Source organism: Procambarus clarkii, chromosome 82 (assembly GCF_040958095.1).
Source record: "Procambarus clarkii isolate CNS0578487 chromosome 82, FALCON_Pclarkii_2.0, whole genome shotgun sequence".
NCBI classification, from domain to species: Eukaryota; Metazoa; Arthropoda; class Malacostraca; order Decapoda; family Cambaridae; genus Procambarus; species Procambarus clarkii.
This window is the reverse complement of record NC_091231.1, coordinates 9,220,780-9,247,131: the sequence shown is the minus strand read 5'-3', so window position 1 is coordinate 9,247,131 and position 26,352 is coordinate 9,220,780. Positions and strand designations below refer to the sequence as shown.

Sequence of the window (26,352 nt, the reverse complement as noted above, 5' to 3'; positions counted from 1 at the left end):
GCCTGGACGAGCCACACAGACCACTCAAGGTTCGCCTCACTACTCATGACTAAGTTATTCTTAGTCCATTTTGTCATCGACAGTAAGGAAGATTTAATAATTTATTATTCAGTGATTTTGTTCTCTGTCGACGACAAATTTGTATAGAGATCAACACTAATACCTACAGCTTGAGAGATCATCATCATGTGCATTGAAATCCCCTTATAGAAGGCCACACTTGGCATGGTGGGTACGGAGACTAGACTCAACTTGTATACCCTTGTATTTCATGGATGACAGGGCCTACAGGGTCAAGTGAAGACGGGATGAGCGGAGCCCAGAGCCTCGCAAGACAAGGGGATCCTTAGGCACAGGTCTAACTGTCTCATTAGCTTGTCAACACTTCCTCAAGACTGGTGACGTGTAGGTGCCGTGGGGTAGAGAACATGGGGTGATGTGTAGGAGGGTTGAAGGTCAGTAGTGCAGGCACAGTACAGAGTACTTAGCTGTAGGAAGGGAAAGCTCTCGGCCTCCTGACAGGAGTCAGCAGTCGTCCGCTCCTGTACCTTCCTGTGCGTAAAAACTAGTTCGGTAAGGCTTACCATGAGCAATAGGAAGGGAAAGCTCTCAGCCTGCTAACAGGAGTCAGCAGTCGTCTGTACCCTCCTGTGTGTATGGAACAAGGCTGAGACAAGCTGCGCTCCGCTTCACTGACCGCGTCCTATAAGGTAGGAAAGACCCTTCCGTCGCCGACAAAGATATCAGTGAATTTTTTCTTGGGTTGTATTGAAACGGCAATTACCAGACGCGCCACCAGGAGCCCTCGACGCAGCTGTGACCTCCACGTGATCGTTACGTAAAGTTTAGGATGAAAGAAAACTTATCTAATCAGGTACAAAGGGTTACACACTGATGGCGCTCTTTCATAAAGGCAGAGTTTCGGTTCTTGTGGTCGTCCGAAACTATGCACCGCAGGTCTCTGGAGGTACTGGGCGTGGTGGTGGGGGGGGGGGGGCCAGGAGGTTGGGATTTCAGGGATTTTTTCGTATCACAGAACAGTTAATTGGCTGGTGGGCCGTGTTAGTTGATAAGTTATCACCGGTATCGTCGGTAGGCGACCACACAGCCTGTGTGTCCGAACCTCCGCCAGAGAAGCGAGTGAAGCATTTACAGCGTTGTAGTTCGAACAAAAGGCATCAGTGAAGCACTTGTTCCGGAAATGTTCGGACGTCATCAGTTGCGAGTCGTGTATAAACCGTTTTTCATTCATAAACAGGGGGTTTGGCGGGTCGATGGAATGGACTTTGGGGTCTTTGTTTATGTATTATGTATTTGGTTATGTATATCGGGCTGCCCGCCCGGGATACGAACCTGGATTTCTTCTTTGCGAGTCGAGAACGAACCCGACTGTAATACCGGGACCCATAATTATACATATTTAATTATATATATTCATATATATATTAGTGTGTATGTATATATACATACATACAAACAATGTATATATACACTGGGTCTCTGTCCCACAACGCCATGAATTATTATTATCTATCACAATTCAGAGTTAGAGGAGCATTGGAACACTGACCAACACCATGAAGAGTTAGAAACCAAAACCAGACTACAAATGAGATTTAACACGGCTGAAGATGATGTAATTCACACGTAAAACACTGCTGAGACCCAACACACGAGTCAAACCCTCACCTCCTGTCTATGGAACACTGACAGTGAAGTTAGACACTGGACAGGTAACTGTTGGGCTCCACCTGTCCTATCTTTCCAGCCCTGAGCCCTCAGTCTTCCGGCCCTGAGCCCTCTCTATCCCTCAATCTTCCAGCCCTGAGCCCTCCCTATCCCTCAATCTTCTGGGTCTGAGCCCTCCCTATCCCTCAATCTTCCAGCCCTAAGCCCTCCCTCCTCCCATTACCATAAGAGCGGCAGAACAAAGCCGAGCATCACAGCTGACCTCCGGGCCCCGATAGACGCTTAAGCGGTCGCCCTCCTCAACCTGAATACATTTGCCGAAATGAACACATTACAGAAGTACACCGGTTGGCAGCTCGGGGGGGAGAGGGTGGGGACGGGGAGGGGGGAGTAGTGCAGACAGATCACACTACACACATGCTACACCTGTTGCACACCTGGGGTTGGTGTACTCATAAGCTCAGCGGTGAAGGGGTTGTACAGTACGTGTGTGCTGCAGGAGAGGGCGACGGTGACGGCCAACATTACTGTACACAGAGGGAGTTCCTGGTCTTGGTCGTGACCTGACCGGTGTGGGGGAGAGTGACCAAGCTCTCCTGTTAGTCGCAGTCTTGGGTCGCTGTCATGTATAGCAGTTTTTTTACTGTCTTTCTGTCCGTACTTCTCTCAGCAGAACACTTGACCTCAGTCAACCCATTGGCAGCATAGGAATCTCTCTCACTTCCTATCTTGCCAGAAGAATACCCCGCTGCTCTACTTCTCTCAGCGGAAGAACAAACTATATATTTCAGTCTCAGAGCAAAAGAATGAAGTATGTGTCGCCATCGAAGAGCACAAGAGTGAATTACGGATCTTCCATCTGAGAGCGCCACAACTATTCATCTCTGTATATCAAGGACAAAAAAAAAATTCCAAATCCCAATTGCTGTAATGAGGTTGTCTCAGTGAGACTGGCAGCGGTGACACCAGGTCAGTAGTTGCTGGAGAGTAAACCAATTCTTTGTGAATATTAACTTCATAGACCTTATTCCAGTGTAAATAATTGGCAGTAAATGTGAGAGATATGATTCTCTCATGGGAAACTCCCGTCGAGCTATATTTACCGGTTTATTATATATATATATATATATATATATATATATATATATATATATATATATATATATATATATATATATATATTGTGACGGTAACGCGTTGGTGTTCGGCTGTTTAAGGCTAGGGGTATGGCCTCGTCACATAGTTATAAAAAAAAATAGAAAAACTGGAACTTCGTCTGTGGTAAGGTAAGGAGAAGACACACAAAACACAAGTAAACTTTAACAATGAAATTTTAATTACGTTAAATAAATCAAAACATGAAAATAATGCACAAACAAATATGTATAATAAAATCAATCAAAATAATAAGAATACTTAAATGACACAATGAAAAGTTACGTTAAGGCAAAATAACAAGAAGTGCAACACAAAGGTAAGTGGGAGGTGCTGGAATATTGGCTTAAAGCCACCACCTCTCTCAGTACACTCTAGAGTCTAGCTGGGAGGAGTGCTGGCTACGAAAGCACGGAACATTCTGAGGACTGATGTTGGGGCGACCCCAGACATCAGGTAGTATTGGGGGGCGAGTGCAGGTGCAGCCAGACCGGCGACCAATCAGCGGAGCCGTAGCGATCAACGGGTAGTTTGGTGGTTGGAGTTCGAACAGGTGGCTGGTTGCATACGTTTCTGCTCACCCTGGCAAGCCTTGCTGGTGCTGGTGTCGTTGTCGTTGTTGGACATTTCTTCCATAGTCTTTTTATATAATTGTGAAGACGTAATTTTGGAGGGAAGAGCAGGCTCAATCTCTTGAAGGAGATTATCGTCACAACTCTCCCCCGAAGCCTGCGGTTCTGGAAGAAGTACGTCGTTATGTGGTGGGGTAATGGATGGAGTTGCTTCTACTTCATAAACTCTGGAGAGATCATGGGCTAAGATGTTGTCAGACTCTTGGTATAGCGTGTCTCCAGGTTGAATTTCTGCAGTTAGCAAGCCCATAGTAGAAGACGTTGAGATGAGAAGTGGGCGTGCTGCAGGAGGTGTAGGGTGGTGTGGTCCGTATTGATGGTGGACCGAGCACTTTTCAGGTGTGGAGTGAAGTGCTGAAGCTTCAGGATGAGGAAGAGTAGCTCCTTGCCAATTGTTCCGTCGTTCCTTGTAGCAGTAGTTGCTGACAGGTGAATTCTTCTCGCCTCGTTGCTGCATCACGACACCACCCACGTCGGTACCATTGGCGTCGACATGGAGGATGAAGGGCTTATCTGACGAGGTGAGAGTGGAATTAGAAGAGGGCATAGGAGCACGATTATTATCCTGAAAGCATTTGGGAAGATCATTAAGGATTTTGGAATTAGAAAGCGCCGACTCCTTGTCAGTGCTTTCGGGAGAAGAAGTCGGGATGGTCTCACTGTGGATGTAGGGTTCTGTGAAGGTAGAACAATTAATCAAGACAGTGGGAGGAGTACCATTATATTGCTTCAGGAGGTTGACGTGGCACAGCTGGGTCTTCCGCCGCCTATCTGGAGTCTCTATCACATAATTATTATTATTCCTGCACTCTTTGACGCAGTAGGGTCCTGAAAATCTGTTTTGTAAAGGTGAACCTGGGATAGGGAAATAAGCAAGGACGAAGTCTCCCGGCTTGAATTTTCTTACTTTGCTGGTCTGGTCGTAATGAGTCTTCATTCTCACCTGGGCTTTCAATAGATTATCATGGGCAAAGCGGTGGACTCTCTCTAGAATGTGCTGAAGGTTTTGAAGAAACTGGGGCACATTCTGATGCTCACTGAAGGTGGCATCTCTGAGAGAGTCTTTGAAAGCCTTAAGGGGAGTACGGCACTTACGGCCGTAGAGCATCTCATAAGGAGATACTCCTAGGGACTCATTGGGGAGACTTCTGAAAATACACATTATTAGGTCAATCTGCTTATCCCAATCCTTTGAGGTTTCACTACAAAACTTTTTCAAGAGTGCTTTGATGGTCTGATGACTACGTTCAAGAGAACCCTGTGAAGCAGGATGATAGGGGCTGGACAATACCTGTTTGATGTTGAACTCCTCCAGTGTCCTTTTGAAGAGATCACTGGTGAAGTTGGTGCCACAGTCACTTTGAATCTCCCTGGGAAATCCGTATTGAGTGAAGATCTTCAATAGATGTTTGATAACCGTAGCAGCCGTGATGTTCTTCACTGGAACTGCTATGGGAAATCTGGTGGTAGGACACAGGATGGTTAGGATGTAGGCGTTACCTGAACTGGTCCGAGGTAAAGGACCAACACAGTCTATTATGAGTCTGTGGAAAGGTTCCGCAGGCACCTGTATGGGAATCAGTGGTGCTCTGGGAATGGAGACGTTCGGTTTGCCTGCCATCTGACATGTATGACACTGTTTTACGTACTGTTTGACGTTGTTTACCATACCTGGCCAGTAGTAGTCTTGGCGAATCCCATGGTAAGTCTTGTTGAAGCCGTAGTGGGAGAATGCTCCATGGGCCAGGTGTAGAATAGTGGGCCGCAGGCTGGTGGGAATCACAAGTTGTTCGATGTTGGCCCAATCGTCCTCCTCCTTCAGTTTACTGGGTCTATATCTGCGGTAGAGCAAGTCGTTCTCTAGGAAGAACCCAGGAATACTGTCGGGTTGAGTCTCAGCCTGGAAAAACAATGGTGTTAAAGTAAGATCTTCCCTCTGCAACTTACGGAACTCCAACTTGGTCAGATGCGGGGGTAGTTTCTGAGGGTCTTGAGGGACAGCGGTGGCAGTAGAGTCAGCTGGCTGTGGACGTGCGGCTTGTGCACGGGTGGTCACGAGAACCGGAGGAGAAACTTCATCACTCTCTTGAACCTCTGCTGGAACATACTCGAGAATAGGATTTATTGGCACAGAGTTACACACCTGGGGTTTGTCCATGACGATCAGGTTGGTCGGTTGCAGGTCTTCTGCCAAGTCGTTGCCTAGGAGAAGTTGCACTCCAGGCATGGGAAAAGGCTTTTCCCTGACGGCGACTTGGACTTCCCCGTTCACGTAGGGACAATCCAGGTGGACTCTGGCGAGAGGGTATGGAGTAGTAGCAGTGAGGTCAGTGATGAAGACTGTTTCCCCGGTGTAGACTATGTTGGGCACAGCCGACTTCAAGATGATTGATTGTAGAGCCGCTGTGTCCCTCAAGATCTTCAATTTGAAACGTCCCTCCGGATTTGAACCGTTGGCAGAGACAGTTCCAGTATACAGGTGGTTACTGAAAAGAGAAAGATCATTAACATCAACACCAACATTCATCACAGGCTTACCGGACTTAGGAGGAGTTGGTTTGGGTCGTTGTTGGTCAGTGGTTCCCTTGTATTGAGACTTACCACACTTGTCTATGGTATGTCCATAGAGTCTACAATACTTGCAGTACAGTTGTGAACCAGCTTGATCGGGGCTCACCTTCTCGTAACTGTACCACGACTTCTTACTGGAGGATGGTTCAGGTGTCAGCCGGTGGATGAGGCTGTAAGTGTCAGCCGACTTAGCACACTTCAGGTAGTCGGTTTCTTCTTTATCTGCTAAGTAGAGGCGGACAGGAGGCGGCACACGTCTCAAGAATTCTTCAACAAGCATCAGGTTGACGAGTTCTGTAAAAGTAGAGACATGTGCTGCTTCCAGCCATTTCATGAAATACCTCCGTTTCGTGTTAGCAAACTCGAGGAAGGTAGTGGTACTTGCCTTCAGGTGGTCACGGAATTTCCTTCTATAACTTTCAGTAGAGAGGAGGTAGGCGTCCAACACTGCTTGTTTCAGAGTGTAGTAGTCATTCTCAGACGCCAAAGTACTGAGTGTGACTGCAGCTCTACCTGTAAGATGGACTCTGAGAAGTGTGGCCCATTGGTCGACAGGCCAACTGAGTTGATTAGCAAGGGTTTCAAAGGTGGTAAAGAACACATCAACTTCTGCTTCTACAAAGGATGGCATTAACTTACTTGCATGTGATATATTAAAACTGACGGGAAGATTGGCAGTAGCTTGTTGGCGTTGAGTGAAGTGTGAAGTTTCCAAGGCGATTTCACGTTGACGACACTCTAGAGCCAGAGTCGCTTGTTGTTTGTCATGTTCGCGTTGCATCTCCAACTCTCGTCGTTTGGTTTCAAGCTGTACTCGTTCCCGCTCCTGGAGTGTTTCAAGCTGTACTCGTTCCCGCTCCTGGAGTAGGGCAACCTCACGTTCCTGGAGGGCGAGTCCGCGTTCTTGTTCTTCTCTTCGTATGGCAGCTGCTCGTTCTTGTTGTTCGAGGGCTTCCCTTTGCTGCTCACGTTCAATCTTGGCCAGCTCTAGTTTGAGTTTCAGCGTTGCCAAATCAGTTTTATCTGCAATATAGTAAGTTTCATGAGTTTCAGAGTCTATCTTACCTTGCTCTAAATAGTAATCCAGCAACAGGTTGTGTAGGTCATTTTTGTTGGCTTGGTAGGGAACTTCTAGTTGATACTCATGTGCAAGAGTTTGTAGTTCAGTCCTCTTGGCACGACTTAAAGTCCCTATTTCACCTGCTGGATTTGCACGGAAAGTTTGGAGACGAAACATGGTGAAATTAGCAAATAAAGGTACACGAATGTTCAATAATGAAATGTCAGAAACAGGACAACGTGGCAACTGGTACCTATCCTGTGTGATCTTTAACAATTAACGTTAAGTGAAAGATATTAAATGATTAAATTAAATCAAGGGCGCAGGAAATCTTGTACCCGGTACTCATGTAAGAGAATAAGGGCAAGAAAATCCTACTAACAAATGAAACAAAGTTTCGAAAACAAATGAAACAGTTAAATGCTTCAAAAGTAAAATTGGTAGTCCAAGGATGTAGGCATACCTTGCCAAGTCTCTATAGGACATAAAGCAAGTTTTTCCTACTGAATTTAATATGATACTTACAGAATTAGCGAACTTTTGTGCTCTGAAAAAATAAGCTAATTCCCTACCGTTGTATGTATCATCATCTCTGACTGACGTGTAGGGGTGCGAGGTGTCAACTGGTGACGAGAACTGCTGCTGAGGTCCCAATTCAGCAACTAAAGTTCGAGCTAGAGGAACTATGGCCCTCTTTGTCCTCCTACAGTCAGATTGCAGAAGATTGGGTACTCTTGACCCGGGGCAGACCACAGTACCAGGGTACCAATATGATGATCTGTCAGAATGAGAAATATTCAAGGGACATAGATGGTAAATACGAGTAATAACAAGGAGGGAGAGATGACCAATTAAGAGTATGACTGAGGCCTACAGTCACCACGTAATCCAAAGTTGTCTCACCTTCACTATATGTTACTCTCGTAATGCACAATACACCGCACCTTATAAAAAATGAAATTGAATGAAAAATAGTAAAGCTACGTTAACAAAGTTAAATACGCTTACCATAAATTACCACTTAGCACCAGTACCTGAGTGAAGCTCCTAGGACAGGCCCCCATAAAACTTGTGACGGTAACGCGTTGGTGTTCGGCTGTTTAAGGCTAGGGGTATGGCCTCGTCACATAGTTATAAAAAAAAATAGAAAAACTGGAACTTCGTCTGTGGTAAGGTAAGGAGAAGACACACAAAACACAAGTAAACTTTAACAATGAAATTTTAATTACGTTAAATAAATCAAAACATGAAAATAATGGACAAACAAATATGTATAATAAAATCAATGAATCAAAATAATAAGAATACTTAAATGACACAATGAAAAGTTACGTTAAGGCAAAATAACAAGAAGTGCAACACAAAAGTTAAGTGGGAGGTGCTGGAATATTGGCTTAAAGCCACCACCTCTCTCAGTACACGCTAACGTCTAGCTGGGAGGAGTGCTGGCTACGAAAGCACGGAACATTCTGAGGACTGATGTTGGGGCGACCCCAGACATCAGGTAGTATTGGGGGGCGAGTGCAGGTGCAGCCAGACCGGCGACCAATCAGCGGAGCCGTAGCGATCAACGGGTAGTTTGGTGGTTGGAGTTCGAACAGGTGGCTGGTTGCATACGTTTCTGCTCACCCTGGCAAGCCTTGCTGGTGCTGGTGTCGTTGTCGTTGTTGGACATTTCTTCCATAGTCTTTTTATATAATTGTGAAGACGTAATTTTGGAGGGAAGAGCAGGCTCAATCTCTTGAAGGAGATTATCGTCACAATATATATATATATATATATTTAAAATAGGAAAAAAATATGAATGGTACATGCATCATTCACAATACATTATGCAACATATAAGAAGCACCACCGCCCTCCAGCAGTCATCCCCAGCAGCAACCAGCACTTCACAAGACCAGGTGTATGTACAGTGGTACTGGGGAATGATAATATAAATGGCATGCAAATGTATTCATTAGTCTTTTCACTCTACCTTGTTGCTGACCATATTCATGTGCAGTTTATGCTCCCTGCCTCCCGCCTGCCTCCTCTCTCACACTCACACACTCCCCCCCCCCCCCGCCTGCCTCCTCTCTCACACTCACACACTCCCCCCCCCCGCCTGCCTCCTCTCTCACACTCACACACTCCCCCCCGCCTGCCTCCTCTCTCACACTCACACACTCCCCCCCCCCTGCCTGCCTCCTCTCTCACACTCACACACTCCCCCCCCCCGCCTGCCTCCTCTCTCACACTCACACACTCCCCCCCCCCCGCCTGCCTCCTCTCTCACACTCACACACTCCCCCCCGCCTGCCTCCTCTCTCACACTCACACACTCCCCCCCCCCTGCCTGCCTCCTCTCTCACACTCACACACTCCCCCCCCCCCGCCTGCCTCCTCTCTCACACTCACACACTCCCCCCCCCCCCGCCTGCCTCCTCTCTCACACTCACACACTCCCCCCGCCTGCTTCCTCTCTCACACTCACACACTCCCCCCCGCCTGCCTCCTCTCTCACACTCACACACTCCCCCCCGCCTGCCTCCTCTCTCACACTCACACACTCCCCCCGCCTGCTTCCTCTCTCACACTCACACATTCCCCCCCCGCCTGCCTCCTCTCTCACACTCACACACTCCCCCCGCCTGCTTCCTCTCTCACACTCACACATTCCCCCCCCGCCTGCCTCCTCTCTCACACTCACACACTCCCCCCCCCCCGCCTGCCTCCTCTCTCACACTCACACACTCCCCCCCCCGCCTGCCTCCTCTCTCACACTCACACACTCCCCCCCCCCGCCTGCCTCCTCTCTCACACTCACACACTCCCCCCCCCCCCGCCTGCCTCCTCTCTCACACTCACACACTCCCCCCCCCCCCGCCTGCCTCCTCTCTCACACTCACACACTCCCCCCCGCCTGCCTCCTCTCTCACACTCACACACTCCCCCCCCCCCGCCTGCCTCCTCTCTCACACTCACACACTCCCCCCCCCCCGCCTGCCTCCTCTCTCTCACTCACACACTCCCCCCCCCCCGCCTGCCTCCTCTCTCACACTCACACACTCCCCCCGCCTGCCTCCTCTCTCACACTCACACACTTCCCCCCCCGCCTGCCTCCTCTCTCACACTCACACACTCCCCCCCCCCGCCTGCCTCCTCTCACACTCACACACTCCCCCCCCGCCTGCCTCCTCTCTCACACTCACACACTCCCCCCCCCCGCCTGCCTCCTCTCTCACACTCACACACTCCCCCCCCCCCCCCGCCTGCCTCCTCTCTCGCACTCACACACTCCCCCCGCCTGCTTCCTCTCTCACACACTCCCCCCGCCTGCCTCCTCTCTCACACTCACACACTCCCCCCCCCGCCTGCTTCCTCTCTCACACTCACACTGAAAACTGAGTGCTCAAATGAGCCACAGAGATATTAGAAAGAACTTTTTTAGTGTCAGAGTGGTTAACAAATGGAATGCATTAGGAAGTGATGTGATGGAGGCTGACTCCATACACAGTTTGAAGTGTAGATATGATAGAGCCCAGTAGGCTCAGGAACCTGTAAACCTGTTGATTGACGGTTGAGAGGCGGGACCAAAGAGCCAGAGCTCAACCCCCGCAAGCACAACTAGGTGAGTACAACTAGGTGAGTACACACACACACACACACACAGGCGGCCGAGCGGACAGCATGCTGGGCACGTGATCCTGTGGTCCCGGGTTCGATCCCGGGCGCCGGTGAGAAACGATGGGCAGAGTTTCTTTCACCCTATGCCCCTGTTACCTATGCCCCTGTTACCTATGCCCCTGTTACCTATGCGTAAATAGGTACCTGGGAGTTAGTCAGTTGTCACGGGCTGCTTTTAGCGTGAGAGTAGTGGAAAAATGGAATGAACTTAAGGAGCAGGTTGTGGAAGCCAATTCTATTCATAATTTTAAAACTATGTATGATAGGGAAATAGGACCATAGTCATTGCTGTAAACAACCGATGCTCGAAAGGCGGGATCCAAGAGTCAATGCTCGATCCTGCAGACACAAATAGGTGAGTTCAAGTAGATGAGTACACACACACACCCTCCCCGCCTGCCTCCTCTCACACTCCCTGCTTCCTGACACTAATTCTCACCCACACACACTCCCCACCTTCTCCCACTCTCCGCCCATACCCGCCCATACCCGCCCATACCCACCCATACCCACAAATCTTTCAACTGCCAACGCACCAACTCTTCCTAATTAAAACAAAACAACTTTAATACCTAACTACAACCTGTATAATACAAAGAAATATTAAGGACCACTGAAAGCAATTTACACAAACATACAAAAGCAAAGTATCGCAGGAATGTAACTTTGTGGAGATGAAAACTAATATTAAAAAAAACACAAGATTACCATTTAACGCCAACCACAGCTGTGGCTTCATTTCAAAACGCGGAGTGACATTGTGGGCATTCCTGTGCCCGGTGCCCCTGTGCCCGGTGCCCCTGTGCCCGGTGTCCATGTTTATGTTATACTAACATGGGCAGGGGGCCGGGAGCTGCACCACGTGACGTGCACTGGTCGTGTTGTGCCCCCTGTGTGGTCCTTATGTCGGGGCTTTGTTCTGGGCGATGTGCGCCGGACGGGTCGTGCGCCGGACGGGGCGTGCGCCGGACGGGGCGTGCGCCGGACGGGGCGTGCGCCGGACGGGGCGTGCGCCGGACGGGTCGTGCGCCGGACGGGTCGTGCGCCGGACGGGGCGTGCGCCGGACGGGTCGTGCGCCGGACGGGGCGTGCGCCGGACGGGTCGTGCATTTATAACATTATCGTAACCGTTACAAATGCAACAGCTCACAAATATCCACGTTCTCAATGCCTCTGACTCGATAGGTCAGGGAGGTGTCTTGGGTTCATACGTTTCTGGTTAAGTTAGGAGGTTGGATTGTCTGACGGAGTGGCAAGTCAAGAGAGCGGGCAGTATGGTGGATACCTCACGTTTGTGAACCATCACATCCTTAAATAATGATGTTACGACCATGCAGCTCCTTGTGTAGAGAGTCCAAACTCTCGCAGTCATTCCTCAGAGTGAAGATCCAGCCAGTCCAAAACTCCGCACTCCGCTTCCCTGCGAAGATCTCCCCGACGGACAAAGAAGAGACCAGCTTCGTAGGTCCCTCAGTATGACGCTCGGGACCACCACACACTGCTTCCTCTACAGCACCAAACACCTTTAAACTCCGGAAAGACACCCTGGGAGTCCTCACCACACCAAGTGCTTATGAAAGGCAAGCACCAACCCCTACACAGTACCTGAAGACTCGCCCTCCAGCGGGGAGTGTAGGGCAGGTGCGTCGGTCCCTACAGCGTTCCGGGGACCCTCGCGCCTCTACTGTTCCTAAGCTCGATCCCCCAATGTAGACTATCTGGGAATTATCTTGTACATTGTCTTTTTATGTGTAAAACTTAAAAGTCTTCATTCATCCGTTTCGCCTCTTTAACCTAATATTTCATGTCGTCTCTCCCCCCCGTTTCTGCCTGCCCGTCTCTTATCTCCCTCCCCGTCTCTCCCTCTCCGTCTCTGCCTGGCGTTCTGTCTCTCCCCGTCTGCTTTATCGTCCTGAATGAGCTCCGATTTAATCTTTCGCCCACACTGTTTTATGTATCTGTTTATCTCTATCTTATTCAGTGTTGATGATGGTATTGTGTTCATCTCCGGTGGTCTCAGAGGGAGCCACATGTCTCGGCCACCAAACGTGTCCTCCGTGTCGGCGAATCGGGACTGGGTTTGATTCTCGGTCGAGTCGAAACGTTTGGGCAACGCTTCCTTAGACCCGATGCCGCTAGTTACCTGGCAGTGAGCAGACATGCTCGGAAATGACCAGCCGTGCGCTGAAGGTACCCCGATCACCCTAACAAGCCTAAGAAACCACCATAAGTGCCTGGTGGCGAAGTGGTAGCACAATCGCCCCGAGAGCGATGTCTTCTAGGTTCGAGTTCTAACCAGGGCGGATTGCCCGGGCGCCAGTCTTTAACTGTTCGCCCTTATTCACCCAGCAGTAATTTGGGACATGGTTGTTAACGATCAGCGGGTCGTGTTCCAGGGAAAACTAGTAGGGTAAGGCTTACCATGAGCTATGGGAAGGGAAAGCTCTCAGCCAGCTAACAGGAGTCAGCAGTCGTCGGCTCCTGTACCCTCCTGTGTGTAAAACTAGTAGGGTAAGGCTTACCATGAGCTATGGGAAGGGAAAGCTCTCAGCCTGCTAACAGGAGTCAACCGTCGTCTGCTCCTGTACCCTCCTGTGTGTAAAACTAGTAGGGTAAGGCTTACCATGAGCTATGGGAAGGGAAAGCTCTCAGCCAGCTAACAGGAGTCAGCAGTCGTCTGCTCCTGTACCCTCCTGTGTAAAAAAAAAAGAAACTAATAAGCGTTGGTGCACAAATCTCAGACCTTGGTGAAGGGTCACCACAGGGGTCTGGTGAGGCCAATGATCATGTTGAGCGAGGCAAGACAGTCTGGCAAAACACCATTACCTGTTGCTCTAGTAGTGACCAGTGTGTGTGTGTGTGTGTGTGTGTGTGTGTGTGTGTGTGTGTGTGTGTGTGTGTGTGTGTGTGTGTGTGTGTGTGTGTGGGCCGGCCGTCCACCTGGTACCTCAGCAGGGTACCTGAGGTAAGGTTAAGCGCACGCTGAGTGCTAATCCCCAGGAGTTAAGATGTTAGACATCCACAGGTCCTCTACCACGAAGGCTTTTGAAGCTCTGTAACACAATATTACAATACAGAGGCAAAGGATGCGACCTGTGGCTTCATCCGTGGTAGCAAGCTTCATTCACAGAAAAGAGCTTTATTAGTGGAAGTAATTCTTATTCACCGAAGATATATTAATGCGAGCAAGCCTTGTTACTGGTAGTGAGTTTTACTCCACATTTCTCCAAAGTTGAAGATTCAGTGCTCGGCATTCTCGCGAGACGTTCGTGTGTGTGTGTGTGTGTGTGTGTGTCACGTTGAAGCAATCACGATACACCTTTACCCTACCGTACAGTGCGTCATCAAGTCCAGGGCCATGATTCATCAAATGTTTACACAACCATATACGACACATGTACATCTTTCCTCAATTATGGCGGCTTCATAAAACAGCTTATGAGCTCCGAAGCACAACGTGGTTGTTAATAACCACAACAAACTTGGGTTGTGAAATTTCCAAGTTCGTAACCTATTTATTAAATGTAAATAAACCCAAAGTTATCAAAGAAAGATGCACAGGTGTCGTAAGTGGTTTCCCAAATCCTTTGCTTTACCTGACTATCCCGTCTCCTGCCCCAGTCTCTCTCCCCCCCCTAACATTCTCCCTATAATATGGTCTCGTTATAAGAGCATATTAGCCTGGGCTGCTCTTCACCTGCCCTAGTGTACCTGCCGTGAATGTGAACGACACAAGTGGGCCAAATATAGACGCGTTTACACAGCAGCAGCAGGAGGGAAAAATAACAGGAGAAGGAGGGGTGGTGGAAGCAGCAACAGGAGGGGGGGGGGGGGGGAGGAGGAAGCAACAGGAGGGAGGGGGAACCAGCAGGAGGGAGGGGGGGGGGATGAAGCAGGAGCAGGGTCCCCACCACCACACACCATCAGAGGACAACATTGCCTCTCTGCAAACAGCTCATTACAGAAATAACACAGCAATATAACTTTGGGTCAAAATGTCATCATTTTCGATCTTCTTTTCTGCAATATATTACGAACTCCAAGATGCTACAATGGGGAGGGAGACATCCTTCCATGCCAGGCAGTGTGGCTTGCAGCAACATGTGCAGGACTGTTGATCTGGTGCAACAGAGCAGCAGCAGGATGCCACCAGCAAAGGGAATTTGGATGAGATTAAGACCAGCGTTCCGGACACCGGTAGAATACACAATTATAATGGTTATGGGGAAGAGAGACAACACCGCTCCGCCCTTGCTGGACGTGTACTGAGCGCAGGGAGTGTATAGAGCACGAGGCTTTGTTTAAGAACAAGTTCGAATGTAATTTTTTTTTTATCTTTAAGAAAACACAATATAAATTACATGTACATAAGTTTTACAAGGCAATTATACATTACAATTCTTAGTGAACAAGTGTTTCAGTAGTACAGAACAAGATCTTTAAAAAAAAAACTGAATGTTATTCTTATTTACCTATAAACGATTTACAAAAATTGGAGGCTTTAGTAGGCTACAGTGCCTGGCCCCGCTTAATCCTCATCAATCACCTTGTGTCCACTAGAACTTTGCCTCTGATAATGTTGACAAGGGTTAAGATATGCATTTTTTACCTTCAGGTCATAATAAATTTTAAAATAAACTTTGGAGACTTAATTTTCCAACTTGTCAAGTGAAGAAAAACAATTAAAATAGAATTCGATAACATATACTTCAAGAAAGACTTACCAATATTTATATGCAACTAAATTTACTTCGTTATACAGAAATAGACGCGGCGTACTTTGCATAATTAATTCCTAATATAGTTTTATTACCACCCTAAAGATCGTTTCGATCTAAAGGGCGTCTAAAATTTTAGCATTGAATGTAATGAGCAGATACAGAGTTTTTTCACGTTGTACTGTAAATTTATTTATTAAATTCTACAAATTCGAATACATTATATAATAAAAACTAAAATTATAATAAAAAATAATTTTTTTCTATCGAGTCTTGTTTAAATTTATAATATACAAAATGATTTAATAAAATAAACATTTTACATCATTTAAAAGTATATTTATTTGAATTAATTTTTATTTAGTCTTCAGCATTTCCTTGAATACTATTTTTCATTTTCTAAACTCTTTGCGTGGGGTAACTAACCTCAACCGCTAGGCCAGATGGCGCGGACCCCCAGCCCCCGGACCTAGAAGGGCAAGCACTAGCATTGATCATGCTTAGATCATGCCTAAATCCGGCCCTACCCAACAAGATTCAACATAATACGTAACAACGTTAATTGACGTTCTAAGACGTAATAGCGTCTTAGTTACATCGTGTGCAAGGAATGCCGCGGCGTCTACATAGAAGCAATGCCTCCATGGTCTCAAATCATAGCCTAACATCTCGCCTAAGTATTCAAGGCGTCCCTACACGTGCCTGATCAAATTAGATATTGACCACATTTGCATACTAGCATGACAGGTGCCTAATTACACATGCTCTATACAGCCTATTGATGGCGAGGAAAACTGCTCGGTGAGCTTCCCGGCCCCAGATAACTTTGTTAGAACTGGGCCATCAGTATGCAGCTCAAGCTGAGGGGGTCAGAGGGTAGAATAGTAAATGTTCTCGAGTTACTTATTTATATATACAAGAGTTCTTACATTCTTGTACAGTCACTAGGACGCATAACGTTTTGGTCAGGTCCTTAATTCTAATTTTCCCCAGAATACGACCCGACAAATCGTTTAACAACCAGGTATCCATTCACTGCTGGGTGAACAGAGGCTACAATTAAGGATTGGCGCCCAGTCAATCCTCCCAGGCCAGGATACGAATCCAGGCTACAGCGTTCGTGAAATATCAGGCGAGTGTGTTACCACTTCGCCACGGTGACTCATTTGGGAAGTGGCAGTATATGTACGAGAAGTGAAGCAGAGAGCCTGATTAACATTTATATTCATTTATGTAATTCACATTCATCTTGGGATTACATTCTTGGCATTCATCTTGGCATTCATATTAACCCCTTGGGACATTCATATTAACCCCTTGGGACATTCATCTTAATGTCCCAAGGGGTTAAATAGCATCCAATCTAACCTAACCCAATACAAGCCAACTTAACTGCTAAACCTAAGCTAAATCTTCCTAACCAAACCCTATACTGTATACGGTTTTCACAGATATAAAACCAGTTCAGTCGAATGGTCTTCAGTTCAACTTAACCACACACCGTTAAATGTGCGTCGGATACAGACAGTAGACCTAAACGAACGAGCCGAGTGCGTGAACTATTTGTTCTACTTGAACTGGTCCGTAGAGCGACGATCTACTTCTTCCAGGTCAGTGTTCAATTCAACGATTCTTCGCGGCAGGGGATCGTATTCCAGGGACCTGCCCGAAACGCTACGCGTACTAGTGGCTGTACAAGAATGTAACAACTCTTGTATATATCTCAAAAAAAAAAAAAAAAAAAAAAAAAATTCCCAATGCTCCAGCCTCCAAGTGATGAGGCCTCATGCCATCCCTCTACCCTATCCCAGGTCCCTGTCATATCCCATCCAAGTGCTATCGTATTGGCTTAGCCGGTTCTCCTCATAATTACCTTACATATTTTTTAGTTTACCAAACAAGTGCACAATATGCATGCTGTTTTCAGCATTAAACACATTCTCAAACAGAAAAACCAACGAAAATAATAGAGATCATAAATTAAACATATATTTATCATAAAGTAATTATAAAGAGATGCCACTCTATTATGAGCCATTGGAACGACTAAGTTCACCCAGGTGGGAGACACCCTACCCCCTTCCCACCCAGGTGGAGAGGGGGGTGATGGGGCTGACGAAGGGTGTGTGATGGGGGACGGAAGGGGTGGCGGTCAACAACACCACCCATGGACTACGTTGCTCTACATTCCCGTGGGGTAATTTTGTCAATATTTGGTTTGAATTTTCCATGGTTGAAAAAAGCGAGGGGGGGGGGCAGGGGTGATGGCCCCCCGCCACTCATCACCAACCACCAAATTCGTTACAACTCCCCAAATAAAGTCACAAAATGTTTGACTCTTCACACAACACCTTTGTAAATCTTACCTCTTCATAAGCGTCGAGCCGGATATCTTGAGCGTCGAGCCGGATATCTCCAGCGTTGAGTCTTCTCCGATCATTCACAGTTTCCGTCGCGTTGAGAAGACACTTTACGTCCTGGAGCTCCACGTTCCTATTGACGTACTGCAAAGAATCCATATATGACGAGTCAAATAACCGGTGTCCGTACTACCGTGTTCCTCTTAGCGCACAGTCACACTATCCGGTAACTGGTCAAATACGACTGTTCGATAATGGCGGCGGTTGTCACCAACCTCAGTGTCGCCTCCCGGGCTTTTTGGTAAAAATTTGAGGCCTGCCATTGGCTACTAGAAATAACGTCATAATTGATCGAATTTTCTCATTGGCACATCACACCCCCCCTCCCAAACTTCCTACTAACAGGGTTCAAATTTCAAAGAATTCTGAACCTGCTTACATGCTGATTACAGCCCAATTCATCATGCAGTTACGCAAATAATTAGGAACCTGTACATCTTTTTTTTTTTTAAATCTTCGGCGGCTTTGTTTACATTTATTTAACAATTTATGAGCTCCGAAGCACCATAAAAGTATGAATGTCAATCACAAAAGTTTTATGGATAAGTTGTGACTATTAAAAAATATAGTAGTGTTGGCTGCGACAGTCTGCTACAGCTGTAGCCTCATGCACCAGCTTCGAGCCTCCTCGGCCCACAATAACATGCAGCCGCCGTGTGTGTTCCGTTGATGCGAAATTTGTATGCTTGTACTCACAGTCATTATGTATTTGCTGTCTTGTGTTATGTGTTTTCCCTCTATGTTTCCTGTTGGCACGCCCCGTATGGGTGGTGCGGGTTATCTGTTTATGTGTATTGTGTTGTGTTTCAATGAGTTATATTTCCTGTATTTTATTTCCCATGTTATATATTACTGTGTTATGTTACTATGTTATTTATACTATGTTATTTATACTATGTTATATATACTATGTTATATATACTATGTTCTGCTTTCGGTGTTATCGGTTATGTATCTTTCATTCTTTTTTCCCATTGGTGGTGATATATTGTTTTATTTCTGTGTACAGTGTAGCTTGTATTCTTTCGTCTGTGCTGTGTTTCATGTGTGTGTTCTGGTTCTGTGGTATGGTGTCCACTGTTGTGTGGGTTAACACATGATGCGTGTGTTTTATGTTTGATTTCCGTTGTATAATATTTTTTTCTGTTTTTACCTTAGGCTTCATTGTGTTTTCTTTTGTACATATTTGTCGTTACTGTCTACCATTGGCACGCCCTGATTGGGTAGTGGGAATTTTTTGTTTTCTTGTTTGTCCCTATGTAATTTTTTATTGTTCTGTTGTTTTCACTTTTATGTTATATTGCTCTGTGCGCCATGTTATATGTGTTATTGTTATTGTGTTCCTTGTTATTCTGTGTTTTTCTGTGAGATGTTCCTGTGTATGTTCTATGTTGCATTTCTGTATTATGGTGTTTGTTAATGTGTGGCGTGGAGTTTGTGCTCGTTTTTTGTGTGTTTCGGTACCTTTTATGCTGTAATTACTTTGTTTTACAAATAAAACGAAAAAAAATAACATGTAGCCTCTTCCCGAACGCTTGAATCTTCTCTGTGTTCTACACAGTTGTACACATACGACGCACATAAACATACTCATGGTTAAATGTATGTGTGGGTAAGTGTAGAGAGCCTAAGCTTGCAGCCAAGTAGTAACGGTTGGGTAATACCTCCAGGAGACTATTACTCACTAGCCCTCCACTGTGGCAGTGTGGCGGTGAGAGCACACCTGCAGAATATTATGGCCGCCGTGGCTAGCATACACAAAGCTACTAATATACTCTGGCTGCAGATTTTTGGGGGATCAAAAGAACAATAATCTATAGTTTGTAGCAATTATTCGCTCCCTTTCACTTACACACACACTCACTCGCTCCCTTACACTTACAAACACACGCACTCACTCCCTTACTTTTACAAACACACGCCTAACCATATATTAAAGTCAAATATATAATAACGTTAATCTGTATATGAGAAATAAATAAACGATTTTGAGCCCACGGTAAATGAACACGGACGAATATATCTTTGTGGTCAGCAGCGGCACGTCCGAGTCCAGCCTGAGGACAGGTTGTGTGTGAAATATTTTTTTCATTTACAAACAGGGTGTTTGGCGGGAGGATTAACGAGCACTTGGCCTTTATTTATGAGGACGGGCTGCATGATTAATGCCGCCTCACACTGCTGCTTGCATGACCTATGATTTAGAGTCTAATTATATATTATGTTTTCCATTGTATGTTGCTTGTGAGGCTGTTGGAATTGACATTACCTGTTCCATTGTGATCTGGCGGTGCTACGGGTCTCCTGGTGGTGCTACGGGTCTCCGGGTGGTGCTATGGGTCTCCTGGTGGTGCTACGGGCCTCCTGGTGGTGCTATGGGCCTCCTGGTGATGCTACGGGTCTCCTGGTGGTGCTACGGGTCTCCTGGTGGGGCTACGGGCCTCCTGGCGGTGCTACGGGCCTCGTGCTGTGGGTATACCAGGCAGGCAGGCCTGGTATGCCCACAGCAAGAGGGGCACCATACCCTGCCCTGGACACCCTCCTGGGCCACAGGCAGGCAGGCCTGGTATGCCCACAGCACGAGGGGCACCATACCCTGCCCTGGACCCCAGGCAGGCGAGAAGTATAAACACGACAGGAGCGGCAGCGAGCTAGTTTGGCGCTCTTGGCGAGGCAGCGTTGTGTGGCGGAGTGTGTTGTGAGTGAGGGCGTGTCCCGCCCACCAGGTCCTTGTGGAGGGCTGGTGTTGACCCTCACGGCTCACTCACAGCGACGTGCTAGTGTTCTCTGGTGTGTACACTCCCTGTCTTGGTCTTGCTGGGAGTGCGTGGAGAGTTCTTAGACGCGTGAGGATGGCCCGAGGTTTGGAAGGGATGCCATCAAGGACAACGTCAGAATCACTGCTTTAAGGCCAGGCATCTCTGCAAGGCTCCCGTCCAGCAGATATTCCCGTAATATGCTGGCCTGTGTAACCTTTGACCCAGAACCACCTCGCAGCCTTCACAAGCTCGTAAACTGGACCAAGATTCATGAAAGATTTACTTACGAAACCTATACATCTTTCCTCAATCATGGCGATTTTATTTACATTTTCTACCACAAACGTGGCCGCACATTTACAATGCTAACCAGCATATATACATTTTCTTCTGACCTCCATGGACAGGGTGAGATATATAGTTCAGTGTTTTATTGAACAATCAACCACAGAAGGTGATTATAGTTCTTATAAAATGCTAATCTAACCTACATACAGAAATACATAAATACACAGATTTACGTCTGCCCAACATAAAGTGTTCAATTTGTCTTTTTACATAATGTCATTAATATGTGTTTACAAAGGTGAAATGCAATTCTGACCAGCTTCCACATATCCTGTATACAAATACATATATTCATATACACACACACACACATATATATATATATATATATATATATATATATATATATATATATATATATATATATATATATATATATATATATATTATATATATATATTATATATATTTATATAATATATATATATATACATATATATACATATACACATACATACTTACATACTTTTATATCTCACCTACTTTGAGAGTTAATCAAAGTTGTTATATAGCAAAGCTGCTGCTATATAAACTAGTGTGTTATTAAGCACCTAACCACTGAAGTTGATTAGGGTGCCTTTACAAGCTCAGGTTATGGTTACATCACAAACATTGTACAACTAATGCATTACATAGTCAATCTAGGGTACAAGTCCAATATATCATCAGGTGTTCCAGTACTCATATAGTAGTTACAGAGTTCAGCATACCTCAGCCCAGGAGGGCGAAAGTCAGTCTATATGGGACCTTCTGCAATATAATGTTCAAGGGAGTGTATGTTTTATCTTTCACAAAGTTGACACATTGTGTATTCCAGTAAGTGCTTGATGACTTCTGGCGCTAAATGGCATTCCCGTTACGTGTAAGGTTTTCTGGAAAGTTTTTTACTGCTAATTTGACTTTTGTGGAGGCCTGACGGCCTGCTGCAATCCTGTGTCCGGAAACACTAATTAATATAAAAACGAACTTTCGTGTACGAATGGTGAGGCTTACGACGTGTACGTCGTGTGTGTGTGTGTGTGTGTGGTCGCGTACGTCGTGTGCGTAGTCGTGTAGAAGCATGGAGGCCACACGTCCCCCCCCTCCCAAGGAAGGGTGGTAGGGGAGGCTAGCTAGCTAAGAATGTGCCCACCGCCTTGTGAGCCCAGCGCGGCGCTCTATCCGGGAGTGTCGAGGCCTCAGCCACCCACTGTGGCAACCCATGCCCCAGGGCACCCACACCTTGTGGAGAGGAAAACCCCCTAAAACCTCGAGGACCACCTCAAGGTGTACCTCAACTAATTCAAATGTTTGAACATTCTCAATACCAACTTTGTACTGGAGATTTAGGGGGTTATCCAACTCAAGACACATTCCAGGTCATATTAACGTGGATAATCTCCGTGGCCAGCGAGAGGCCACGTACAAGGGCGTAAATAGGTACGTGTCTTGGCCACACTTAACTCACCGTGTCTCCACTTGACGGGCACTACGCTGTGTGTTTCGGAACACACTTAAATATTGATTGTAATAGTTTAGTTTATGTATTGTGCATCCCGTAGCTATCTAGTAAGTGGACCCCATGATCAACATCCTGTGAGTGGATGTACTCCATCATGTTAGTGGACCACATACTCATCATGTGAGTGGACCACATGCTCATCATGTGAATGAACCACATACTCATCCTGTGAAAGGATCATAAACTCATCCTGTGAGAGGATCACACAGCCATCCTGTGAGTGGTCCTCAGAGACGTGGCGGCCGTGACAGAAACGTTGGACCCCGCAGCCCTCGCCAAGGGGCTTCCCGTGCCCCAGTGAGGCCAGTGTCACTCTGGCTGTTGTCGGGAGATGCCGTGCTGCTCCTCAACTCCTCACACTCCCCATACCCTAGGGCGCCACCACTCATATATACATCACTCGAGTGCATTATAAAAACGCACTCTATTATGCCTCACTCTTACAAGACACGAGGCGCAATTTACAAACGATTAACAGTTAAATGAAAGCCAAAATGAGAAGAAAAGCCGATTAACATCTAAAATGAAAATAATAACGGTAGTGAGAATAGGGAAATATATCTGTAAGATAAGTGACATTACTCAAGTGTGATGAAACAATACGTGAGTCTTTTAAGTGTGTTTTAAGACATTGCATGAATCTTCAAGTGTGATGCTAGAAGATAAAGGAAAGTATAAGATCGGGAAGGCGGAACTAGGCCTACCAGCGTTATGGAAGGGGAACATAGGCTGTTGGTGGTGCCTATCTGGCTCTTACTCTCCTCCATCACACCTTCCGCTGTCGTCGACGCCAAACGACCAGGTGGTAATTCTGGGGCCCTCTTAATTGGTAGGCCTAGTTACACATGTATAGGTAGTTGGTAGACCTAGTTAACCAGCACACACACACACACACACACACACACACACACACAGGCCAATTCTGGAGTATGCAGCCCCAGCATGGTGTCCATATCTAGTCAAGGATAAGACTAAACTGGAAAAGGTTCAAAGATTTGCCACCAGACTTGTACCCGAGCTGAGAGGTATGAGCTACGAGGAGAGACTGCGGGAATTGAACCTCACTTCGCTGGAAGACAGAAGAGTTAGGGGGGACATGATCACTACATTCAAGATTCTCAAGGGAATTGATAGGGTAGATAAAGACAGGCTGTTTAACACAAGGGGCACACGCACAAGGGGACACAGGTGGAAACTGAGCGCCCAAATGAGCCACAGAGATATTAGAAAGAACTTTTTTAGTGTCAGAGTGGTTGACAAATGGAATGCATTAAAAAGTGATGTGGTGGAGGCTGACTCCATACACAGTTTCAAGTGTAGATATGATAGAGCCCAATAGGCTCAGGAATCTGTACACCTGTTGATTGACGGTTGAGAGGCGGGACCAAAGAACCAGAGTTCAACCCCCGCAAACACAACTAGGTGAGTACACACACACACACACACACACACACACACACACACACACACACACACACACACACACACACACACACGAATGGATTAGGAAGTGATGTGGTGGAGGCAGACTCTATACACGGTTTCAAATGTAGATATGATAGAGCCCAGTAGGCTCAGGAATCTGTACACCAGTTGATTGACAGTTGAGAGGCAGGACCAAAGAGCCAGAGCTCAACCCCCGCAAGCACAACTAGGTGAGTAACTACACACACACACACAAAAGAGAGACGGCCATTGGCACAAACACTTTTTGCGAGAATTATATGTCAGTAGCCTCACGTGGAAGCCGTTCACCCCCCCCCCTCCTCGTATTTTGATTTGCCATTCTGAAACACCACGATGTTGTTTACAACCATAATAATCTTGTAAAGCTTCCAACCTCGTAAACTGTTTAATAAATGTAAACACAGCCACCATGATGGAGGAAAGGTATAAAGGTTTCGTTAGTGGACACAGAAAGCAGTGTTTGATAAATACTGGGCCAGTTCCTTGATCGCTGGGCCTCTCGGTGTTTATATGTGCTGCTGCTTTATTATGCCTCGTTGCTCTATTGTTTCGTTGCCCTATCATGTCTCGTTGCACTTCCACGCAGTGTAGCTCTATCACGTCTCGTAGCTCTATCATTCATCGTTGCTCTATCATGCCTCGTTGCCCACCAAAGTGTGGCTATGTGTACATCAATATTTTCGCGTACATCTTGTAAATAACTATGCACAGTATTGCATATAATATATGACTGGTTTTCGTTTTGCACATTAGTATATACATGTACAAGTGAGTGCATACATGTGCACATAAGTGTATACATATGTGCATACATTTACACATAATTACATGTATATATACACATCTCTGCACCTGTTAATGGCAGATGTAAATTTATAGCCTAATGTCTCCATTCGCATCAGCATTGCTAATGTGTATACAGAACCTACTGCAATCAATTAATGAGAGTAACGTTGGTTACAGCTGCGCGTACATCAACGCAAACATGCGCACATAGTGACAGGGGTCAGGGTTAATCAAGTATTTACGCAGCCACTTGTGAAACCTGTACATCTTTCTTCAATCATGGCGGCTTTTGTTTATATAGTGTAAGATTTTAGGGTGTATCAGGACAGGCGTGTTTACAGAGAGAGAGAGAGAGAGAGAATGTGAACAATCATTGAAATGGGATAGCCCTAGAGTAATTTAAAGATCTATCGAGTGAAAGAATTTACAAGCAGAAAACGAAAGTGTGATGTTTGGTGATCTCTGGAAGATTTGCAGTTGCTTGTGACTCAGTATAAGGTAACAGTGTCGTGTTGAGTAGTGTTAGGCTATTAAATAGCTAATTACAGGAGAAAGGACTTAACCATTTCGATTTTTTTCATCTTTTCAGTTGCATCATGACCGTTAGTCGAGGTTAATAAAACTGTGCCTCGCGTTATTTATTCTGTAAGAGATTGGTAACTCACAATACACGTTGATCGAGTTTAATTCCGTATAGCTGATCCAAGATTAATGGTTTTTCATTAATATCCTTTTTAGCATCATAACCATTTGCCCTAATTACTGTATTGTTCCAACCGCAACCAATTAGTCTAGTGTAGTAATGGTCTTCGTCGGTGGTGAATAAGAACCAGGCCCCTCGTCTCTCCTTCCCTCCATCTATCCCTTCATATTCTCTTCCCATTTAACCACTCTGCAATTATCCCCAATTCGTTCTCTTCCTCATCATAGCCACCTGAGGCTTGGTGTGTGAAGGGGGAGAGGATGAATACCTCACCCCCCACTAGATGAGTCCCCCCACCCTCTGCCCCCTCCCCCCTGAGGCTTCACGTGTGTGTGTGAGGGGGGAGAGGTTGAACGCCCGCTACCCCTCCCCTCCTGCGTTCACTGCTCACCTGCCAGCAGAAGCACACACACGCGACTGAGTGGACAGCGTTCTGGGGTCGTAGTCTTAAGGGCCCAGATTCGATCCCCGGCAGAGGCAAAAACAAATAGGCAGAGTTTCTTTCACCCTGGTGGCCTGTTCACCTAAAAGTAAATAGGTATCTAGGAGTTAGACAGCTGCTATGGGCTGCTTCCTGGGGGTGTGTGCGTGTGTTAGAGAAAAATATATGTAGTAGACATATTATAGAGGAAAAATATATTGGTTAGAAAGGCGGGGGTCCAAGAGTTATTATAGCTCAATTCTGCAGACACAAATAGTAAATACACACAGAGGTAGCGCCCACTGGTAATCCGAGTGGTTGAGACGTTGCACGAGGAGTACCGTGTTCACCTGAGGCTGGAAATGAAGGTAATACTGCACGTGCCAAGAAAAGTGAAAGTCAGGCTTCTCCTACAGCGCTCTGAGCGTGAAGTAGCAACACACGTAGACCGGT

General features: G+C 46.4%; 1 protein-coding gene across 7 annotated transcripts in view; it reads left to right on the top strand.

Moving 5' to 3' along the window:
• LOC123764307 (uncharacterized) overlaps positions 1–26,352 on the top strand; it is a 275,355-nt gene that overhangs the window by 225,456 nt on the left and 23,547 nt on the right. The window contains exon 1 of one of the 7 annotated variants that reach the window (XM_069316083.1): positions 20,773–21,081. The exons of 1 other annotated variant lie outside the window; for it this stretch is intronic. In XM_069316083.1, coding sequence (XP_069172184.1) covers positions 20,871–21,081 — 211 coding nt within the window. In that variant the 5' untranslated portion in view covers positions 20,773–20,870. Of the gene's footprint in view, positions 1–20,772; positions 21,082–22,833; positions 23,328–26,352 lie in introns of those variants that run through there. 5 more of the 7 variants (XM_069316078.1, XM_069316079.1, XM_069316077.1 and 2 more) reach the window with 5 other exon arrangements.